Below are 9,534 nucleotides of genomic sequence, written 5' to 3' on the forward strand. Positions count from 1 at the left end.
ACTTAAGTGGTTAGGGAATGCATTAAACCCTTCATTACCAAAATCTTATTATATTTTCAGCTTTATAAGTGGGTCAAGGATGAGATCAAGCTAATGCTCAAGAAAGAATCTACATGGCTAAAAAGTTAGGATGTTGAGTTAGTTGTTAGTTAGTAGTTTGAAATTAGTTACAATTAGTGGAAATTACCTATGCATAAACACCAATTGTATGAAATATAAGAGATTAGTAATAAAAAATTATTTTTCTGCAGAAATGAAGTTCCTTTTGTCTCTCTTCTTCTCATGTCTCTCTTTAATTCTCTAGTTTTCTTATTTTGTTATGGAAAGTCCTTAACATAGTGCATCAAGCTGATCGCCCCATTTTCATTGACGTTTTGCTTGGTTTGGCATATTTGCAAATTAGGAAGGCTACTTGCCATGGTCCATTTAGGGCGCAAGTTAAATGGTACCGCAGATGTCAGTTTGATAGAACGCCTTGCATAGGACAACAATTGGAGAAAGACCCTTCAACCACGCATGGCATCAAATTAAAATCTATGAATTGGTTGCTTTCTTTCAGTTATGAACCTGCTAAAACAAAGCAGTACATCGGCAATTGCACATGCAGCCATTTCTACATGTATGCTTCCAAGTCGTCGTGGCGCACTCTTTATTGACATGGACACAACACAAACAAAAGTAGTGTCATTTCTCCTATCAGACAAGACAATGCTGGCCTTTTCATCACTGAGGAACGGTATTTACAACCGTGACACGGTGCTGGTCCTGCTGAACAAGGTCCGTTGAAGATGCTGGACAAGGTACAAAAGAAAATGTCAATTGTGTATGTACAAATGTAGATTGAACTCGTGTCAAACACGATTGCTGCTGGAGTACTGTTTTTGTCTAAACAACGCGACAAAAACATGTATACATCTCTGTGTTTTCAGCAAATAGGCAACGAACATAATGGTGAACAAATAACATCATTGGAAAGAGATGTTATCTAGCTCCAAGAAGAAGATTTTGCATAATTGAATTATATGTGAATACCTAAGATACGTAATTTGCACATTAATCATTAAAAGGTGAGCACTAAAACCATGCCAAGTACCCATTTAGGACCGATAGAGATATCAAGCACCGTTCATACTACAGACAAAAATAACTGGGGAAAAAAAAAATTTAATCATGAACAAAGTTTTCAAACATGGGAAATTGCAATCTAATCCATCTGAATAAATTTAACAGGAACCTAAAAGGTGGTAAATACAACTTGGAAAAGAATAAAATGAATAGGATACCCTCTCTTAACCTCCCTGAAGCCTGCCTCCTCTCTACAACAGTATGCGCTGCACATTCTGTTAACTTATGACACCTAGAAAATACAAATTAACTCCTGCTTAAAGGCTTATCTGAATCTTACATGCCTAAGTTATTTGTGATCTGGTTTGGCCAAAACCAGTGTCTTGCATCATAGCCACAAATTCACTGTAATCGATGCGTCCATCCTGAAATGAATATGAAAGTGAAAAATTAAATCATGCCGATGAATTAAACTATTTTCTACCTGGAGGTAAATGAAAATTGTTATTGGCAAGAAGATATTTACATCATCTTGGTCAACTTCACGTATAATTTCATCTAACTGAACATCTCCTAAACCAAACTTCTCACAGGCATGTTGGAGCTCATCTTTAGTGATGTACCCACTCCCATCTTGGTCAAAGTATGAGAAGGCTGCATATAGATGATCCTCCTTCTCAATCTTGTTTAGATGGAGCATGGCTGCTACGAACTCACCATAGTCTATGGTACCATTGTTATCAACATCAGCCTGAAATTTTTAACAGGTAGGAAGCTTAGTCAGAATCAAACTGTATGGATGAGGGCAAACACTGATGTTATAATTCATCCAAGACAATCATCTGGGAGATCCAGGAGCTAAAGTGGCGATTTCACTAGTTAATTTAACAGCCATGATAAAATCTCATAGAAAACAATGGTAACCAAAATATATCAATTTCCACATGTTCTCCATTTACATTTTAGATGCTAGACAGGTTTCTTATGATCTGTGCACGTGTGTCGGTGCGTGTTTGTGTCTTGTTCCAAGACTCCCTGGGACCTAGGCTCTTTAAACATAACCTACAAAATCATGCACCATGTTCCTATATCTCGGGTTGTTCATGCTTTTCTCCATATTTGAGCTAAATCGGACAATGGCTTGGCTATGAGTTGTTTAATAGGTAATCATCAAGAAAATAGAAACATGGTACTTGAATCTTGGTCAAAGCACACAAGCTACTTATCTAGCTCATTTCAGAGAGACTCACACTAAATTTAGTCATGTTTAACCTAAGATGACCGGGTTGTCTGAAATCGCTTAATGGTTCGCAGCAGAAAGTCTCAAGGTGATTTGTTAAAAAAACAAAAGAGTAAGAAAGAAAACTACCATCATGATCCTATGCTATATAACTATAAAAACCTTGAATCTGAATTTCAAACAGACTTACAGCTTGCATTAGCCCAGCAATTTCAGAATCCTTGGTATTAGCACCCACTTTCTCCAAACCAGTCTTCAGTTCCTCAAGAGTGATATGTCCACTATTGTCTGCATCTATCATCTTGAACATTTCTTTCAGACCTGCAATTTCCTCTTCAGAGAGGCTTTCAGCAATGACCTGAAATGAAAAAGAAGTTTTATGGTAAGTAAAAGAACAGGTTTTAGCAAGGACCTCGCATTGTTGTCTTTAAAATACCAAGTGAAAACTTCAAGCAATTCAACCAAGATATCTGTTTTAAGAGAAAGTGATCATGTACAATATGTAATCACACACTTAACATTCAGATGGCAAATCATTTAATGGCATCTATGAAGTATGGTGCTCACTATGTGAAACAATGTACTCAAATGAAAAAAGCACTGTTGCAAATACTTCAGCTAACAAGAAATGCTTGATACCTGTAAGCAGAGATTTAGAGTTGTAATGTAAGCTTAATTATATGATGACTTCAATGATGATATTTGGTTAGCTTAGCAACCTTTAATGCAGTATTTATATATGCAAAGCACATTAGACTAAAAATTATAATGAAAAAATACACTGGTGAATAACATAAAGATGCTTGCGTTACAAAGAGATATGTGCTTAAAGCATGGAATAGTCAAAAGGTTTAAAATCACAATTATCATGCTACGATATATGCACTCTTCTTGTTTCAAAGGCAGGTAACATCTTTTCATTAATAGATGCAAGAAACAAAACTGCAGGTAAAACTGAACAGCCATATCACCTTTTAATTATCAAAAGATTATAAATGATGTTTCTATATTGATGTTTTAGCATTGCAACTCCACTCAAAATAAGTCTGGCAACCAAACAAAGGAAGTGATCAGCTCCATTGCATTCCTTGTCTCAGTATGTTCTTTATCATGATACAGCATCCAAAGCATGACCTAAGTTTTCCACAGTTACCATGTCTGCTGTGTAGCATGCACAAAATTTTTAAGAGTTCAGGGATTATAAGTACTCACTCGGATGACAATTTTCTTGAGCCTATTCATGGCTGAGAATTGCATCAACCGACTTAGAACAGCTGAGTCAAGAGGTCTATCAGGTGCAACACCTTCCATCTGCACCCAAGGATGGCCTGCACGAGAACAAAAACATAGTGTAACTATTGCTACTTCTTGGCGACAAAAGAAACTAGTAAGATCAAGACACGTTCTTTATATCATCTAACTCCTCCTAAACCATCACCCATCAAGCTAGTTTTGTACTATAGTATCTTTTCACATTTCCAACAGAACTTAATTTCCGATTTTGTTTCATGACTTCATCCACTTAAGCAACAACTCAGCTCAAGTCAACTAGACCTCAATCTCCGATTAGCTACAGCTAGCTGTGTGAGCATTTTCCTCCATTCAGTTCTGTTATAAGCTAAAATTTCAAGAAGCTATGGTGAATCATGATAAAAGAAAATTAGGGTTATCATTAAAAAACACAACTACAAAAGAGACACAACACACTAATAATAAACAATGCACTGGTTTATTTGGCAAAGAGATATTTAAAGATTAGATTATAGTGGTATGCATACTCACAGAGAACTTCATGGGCTGTCAGCCGTCTTTTAGGGTCCCTTACTAGCATTTTCCGAACAAGATCTTTTGCACTTTCAGAGATATTAGGCCAAGGTTCTGATTCAAAGTCTAGTTCCCCTTTTAAAACCTGCTCAAATATTCCTTGTTCCGTTTCTGATCCCAAACATGACAGAGCATAAATTACATGCAGCCAAATAATCATTAGATAAAGGTATAAAATAACATGATTCTAGATCAAGAGTCTCACCATCCCAGAACGGGGGAACCCCACTTAACAAAATATAAATGATCACCCCAGCACTCCAAACATCACATTTTGGACCATATAGCTTCCGCAACACTTCTGGAGCTACATAGTAGGGGCTGCCAACTATGTCAGTGAAAGTTTCACCTGAGATGATGAAAACATTAGTTAATTTTTCAGAAATGGAAAGGACTACTAAGGAAGAAACAACATAATGCTGCCAAAGTTTTAAATAAGCATGGGCAATGGAGAGACTATGTGCTGACTGCAGGCAAACATAACCCTTCTAAAGCGAAACATATAGGAGGCATACTAAGGTAACCATATTGGCATGGATGTTGAAATGTTCATGTACTAAATAATGAAATTGTCTGGCATAGTCAATGAAGAAAATTATATTCTGATGTGTATTTAAGAAATTATAAGGAAGCAGTAAATTTTGCTATATTTTGTAACCACTGTGTGCATTACGACCATACAAAAACTTAAAATAGCTTACAATGAGAAGCCAGTTAAGTATTGGGAACTTAAGAGGTTCAACATTCAGCCTCTGGCACTTGTTTAGGCCACAATTGGCAGCTCCAAACAACTTTAGAATGGAAAATCATTTCCAAATTTTCAGATGTTGGCATTGAAACTCACGCTGCAGGCTATCAAAATAAAAGTAAATATTCATATATTTTTTGTTCGTCCAAGCCAAAATCAAAATCAAAATCTGGATACTGAAACTTCAATGACCCTGCTTGTATGTGTTTGGACACAGCTTGCTTGCTTTTACTGTCGAAATCAGAGGTGAATGGTGGAAATGTTTTCATAAAGTCCAGCCAGGCTTGATCAGAGCTCTGTTTATTATTCATTGAAAGCTCTAAGCAGATCTATAAATCTCTTTCACTTAATTTCCTCATGCACCAATTTCGTATGGATTCTGATTTTTTCTGTTGAACTAAAGCACCCTCTTCAAGAGGGTTATGGCCCACAGAGAATTTTCTCGGGAAGAATCAATCACCTGATCTAAACTAAAGCAAAAATGAACCTGCAGTGTTCTCTGCATATGACAGGTAGTCAGAGATCGTCACAAAAGATGTGATTAAGGGTCTAAGGGGTGGAACATCAGGCCTGAGAACAGCATTACCAGGTGTCCATGTATACTCAATACCAGATCTTTTATCATGATAGTAAACATGAAGAGAATAGGTTTTGATCAAGACTGCCTCAAATTCTAGACCAAAATCTCTATCCTTATCTCAATAGCAAGAACTATAAGTTCAATGCAATTATTTAGGGGGATAAGTTCAGATCTAACTACAAACTAAAACTTCTTTAAATTTGGGAAGAAACTTCAAAAGTAAGCTTTTATCCATATAATCAACCATCTTACTGTTTGAGAAACCAAGCATACCTTTCGCCTATCCATTAACAATATCCGTGACAACAACAGTAACCATTCTTCCTCTTTGATAATTATTTCCACAGTTGATAGGCAAGAAAAGGGGGCAAGCCATTCTATTCTCATATAGGAAAAGTACATGGCAAGTGGAAATCTTCATAAGTGAGAAAGAGAAGCTATTTATAATTGAGCTGATATTCTTTTTCATTTAGTCAGTAAATTATTGGTGTTGTACTTGGATGGCAAGGAAAATATTTTCAAGAACTCTAGAGCTATAATAGAGTTCAAAGAAAAGGCTAGTGTAGCACTAGTTCAATAATGCTTCAAGTAAAGGGGTGCTAAATCCAACCATTGAAACATAAAAGTGATGCTCAGATGTGTACCTGGCCTGAAGAACACTGAGAGACCAAAGTCTATCGTTTTAAGCGGCGACTCCTCTTCCTGACTGACAAACAGAAAATTCTCAGGCTTCAAATCCCGGTGCATAACACCCAAAGAATGGCATGCTTCCACAACACCAACAATTAACCTCGCAAGCTCAGCTGCCTGTTTTTCCGTATAATGCCCCCTCCGAACAATTCTGTCAAAAAGCTCCCCGCCAGAACAAAGTTCCATAACGACATGAACTGCAACAGCATCCTCATAAGCATCCACAATTTTTATCACATTAGGATGACCCTCCAAATGATGCATTATCTGAATCTCCCTCCTAACATCATCCACATCCTCCTGCGTCGTCAACTTCCTCTTCGCTATGGATTTGCAAGCAAACTCCTTCCCAGTCGCCTTCTCAATGCAAAGAAACGTTGTTCCAAATTGCCCTTGTCCAAGCTTCCTCCCTAAACTATAAATATCCTTCAAATTCCCAGTTTTCCTCCCTAACACAGATTCCATTTGAAGCGCTACACTCGAAACCCTCTTAACATGAGTAGGTTTCTTCCCCTTCTGCTCCTCCCCTGGCTGACCAATTCCCACTTCTCTCATTTCCTGCTTAATGGATTTTTCATGCTCAATGACTTTAGGTGGTGGTGCTTCATTGGGCATTTTAACTGGTTCAGGCGGGGTGTTCTGGACCAGTATTGGTGGATGATCATTTGATCCTTTTTTAGAACCCTCAGATTTTTTTGATCCACGAACCGGACCCGCTTCTGAATCACCATTATTCTTGCTACTACCTTCTCCTTTAGGAAGGTGCAACCGGTCCTCTGGTGGCCGGGAACGCCAAATAGCAGCAGTAACAGTATTGAAGAATCCATTATTGCCTAGATTTGGTCCTACACATGTATTCCCCATAAAAAATAAAAAATAAACAACTAGCCCTATTGATCTTCAGGTCCTTGTTACCGCCTCTCTTCTCTGAAAGGTAGTATAAAGATTGAATCTTTTTTTATCCCATTAACAGTAACAAGAAACAACTTTGATGCTTCTTTGTGATCAGATCCCAGACCCTCAATCAAACCCTAATTTTGCAATTTGGCTCCGAATGACATTAATTTGGAAACAAAACTAATCAAAATATGGTCAAGAATTCACCAAAAAAAATACAAAAATCCTCACCAAATTGCAACAACAAAACCAAATCCATGCACGAAACTAGAATAAATAATCAGAGAGAAAGTGATAGATGAAGCAAAGAGGCACTTATCTTGAGAAAGGGTAAGCAAATAAAGCATCGTATTTGATTGTTCAAAATGGAGACATGTGGTCGTTTAAAGAGAAATTAGAGCGAGGTTAAAGAAAACATTTCACGTGATTAAACCATATGTTTTTCCATGCATGGACCGTCACCATCTTCATGATGCAATTATGGATTAATATTGAAAATGGCGCGCGGCACGCGGGAGGGAGTTTGCCTGCACACGTGCGTGGGGAACCATGTTATCACCCAAATTATATAAATTACTAATATATTGACAAGTGCTGTAAACCAGTTTAATATCAAAAAAAAATTTAAAATGTTAAAAAAATATTAAAAGTATGGAGAATATTTTAATAGTGTTATTAAATCTACTAAGCGGATTAATTTTTAAACTTTCATTCAACTCTTTACCACATCCAAGAACTTTGAGTCTGACAACCACGCTAACTTTACGATACTTGGTTGACATTCAAGTAATTTGAGACTGACATAGTTGTCAGAACCATGTAAGCATGGGTCTAGCATAGCTTTTTGAATTTTAAAATAATTAAACAATATCAAAATACCCCTTATTATTATAGAAAATTACACAAAACAGTAAAAGAATAAAAATATCCATATATGCAAAGCTTCTTTTTTTCTATTCCAAGGCTAAAAATGTATTTGAACTATTTAAGTTTATGGAAGGTCAAAAAATCCTTGAGCAATAGGTCTTAATTTTGTTAACCTTAGGATAAAATATTATTTTTATTATGCAAATAAATGTGAAAAGACTATCATATCTCCGCTCAAATGTTTAATGACCAATGACCTTATGAAAAATACTGAAATACCCTCACAATCAAGGTTTTAATTTTTTCAACCAAGTGGCAAAATAATAATTTAACGTTTTGTGAAAGATAACATTAGCCTCATCTCAAGCCTTCAAAGCTTAGAGAATTCATTGTGCAAGTCTATAGTGGACTGTGTCTTGGTCCACAATATACTTGGATAGGATTGCCAGACCCAAGTCACTTGGGCCTGACGTGGTTGTCAGATCAAAGTAGCTTGGGTCTGGCACCTAGGATTTGTATAATTTTTATGAGCCAAACAAAGGTAATGGTTTTGTTGAAGACCAAAATACTTATACAAATGGGTTGAATGGGTCTTAGGACATTTAACTAAGAGTGTGTTTGGTATTGCGGTAGCTGTTATGGTTGTGGTTTGAAAAAAGTTGTTTTATAAAAAGTACTTTTAGTTGAGGTTAGTTTGAAAAAAAAGGTGTTTGGTTAAAACTGTGGTTGAAATTGAGGTTGAACAAAAAGTAATTTAATGTGTTTGGTTAAGAATGCTTTTGAAATTAAGGTTATAAAATAATTTTAAAAAATATATATATATATATATATATTAATATTGATGGTTTTTAATTTAAATGTTGTAGATTTAACTATTGCTATTACTTCATGAAATAAATAATACTTTATATAAAATATTTTTTATTATTCCATTAAACCATTTACAATTTCATTACGTACAAAATTCATCTGACAAGAACTACAGTTTTCATAATTTTTTGAGTGTGTAATAAAATTAGATAAAATATTATCAAGAATAAAATTGATTTGATATTACACTACGAGTGAATTTAATTCACTCTACACTAGTTTTTGGGGAAAAATATTATTTACATGACAATGCGAGTAAATTTAATTCACTCTAAACTAGTTTTTTTTAAAAAAATGTACAAAAATTAAACACATCGAAAGAAAAAAAATTGTTCTCGCGAACAGCGCAAGTGAATTGCACTGTGGACGTAAACGCTGAAATTCAAAAAGCAGCCAGGAGTTGCTTCGCCAAAATCATGTGCAAAACTTGAATTATCATGGGCCCCACCAAAATTAAATTGCATTTTTATGTAACCAAACATAATGTTTGTTGTGGTTGCTTCAAACGTAGAAGCAACCACGCATACAAACAACCTCTAATAATTCTTTGTGGACTTCTGATGTATTGTTAAGAAAAAATATCAAATACCTTGCTAGAGCCAGGTGCTTGGGTCTGGCAACCATGCCAGCCCCACGCCTGGGTTTGGCATGACCCACATGTCTGGATCTAACAATCATGCCAGACTTGTCCATCTTTTTTTGAAAATATAGGATACACTTATAGTTGTTCTAAAAACATATTTATTTTGTATT

At 35.9% G+C, this 9,534-nt stretch overlaps 1 protein-coding gene across 2 annotated transcripts; it reads right to left on the reverse strand.

The window, feature by feature from the left end:
* Positions 1-537: 537 nt before the first annotated feature.
* Positions 538-7,471, reverse strand: LOC133689228 (calcium-dependent protein kinase 20-like). 2 transcript variants are annotated; one of them, XM_062109017.1, is made up of 8 exons: positions 6,102-7,471; positions 4,335-4,478; positions 4,088-4,240; positions 3,518-3,633; positions 2,496-2,663; positions 1,592-1,816; positions 1,406-1,490; positions 538-791 (listed from the first exon to the last, which is right to left on the reverse strand). In XM_062109017.1, the coding sequence occupies exons 1-7, from the start codon at positions 7,009-7,011 to the stop codon at positions 1,410-1,412; spliced, it is 1,797 nt and encodes a 598-aa protein (XP_061965001.1). In that variant the 5' UTR covers positions 7,012-7,471; the 3' UTR covers positions 538-791; positions 1,406-1,409. The 2 variants fall into 2 exon arrangements, with proteins under 2 accessions (XP_061965001.1, XP_061965000.1); XM_062109016.1 differs by lacking the exon at positions 538-791 and having other exon boundaries at positions 1,149-1,490.
* Between the last annotated feature and the right edge of the window lie 2,063 nt (positions 7,472-9,534).

The sequence above is a fragment of the Populus nigra genome, chromosome 3, assembly GCF_951802175.1.
Source record: "Populus nigra chromosome 3, ddPopNigr1.1, whole genome shotgun sequence".
NCBI classification, from domain to species: Eukaryota; Viridiplantae; Streptophyta; class Magnoliopsida; order Malpighiales; family Salicaceae; genus Populus; species Populus nigra.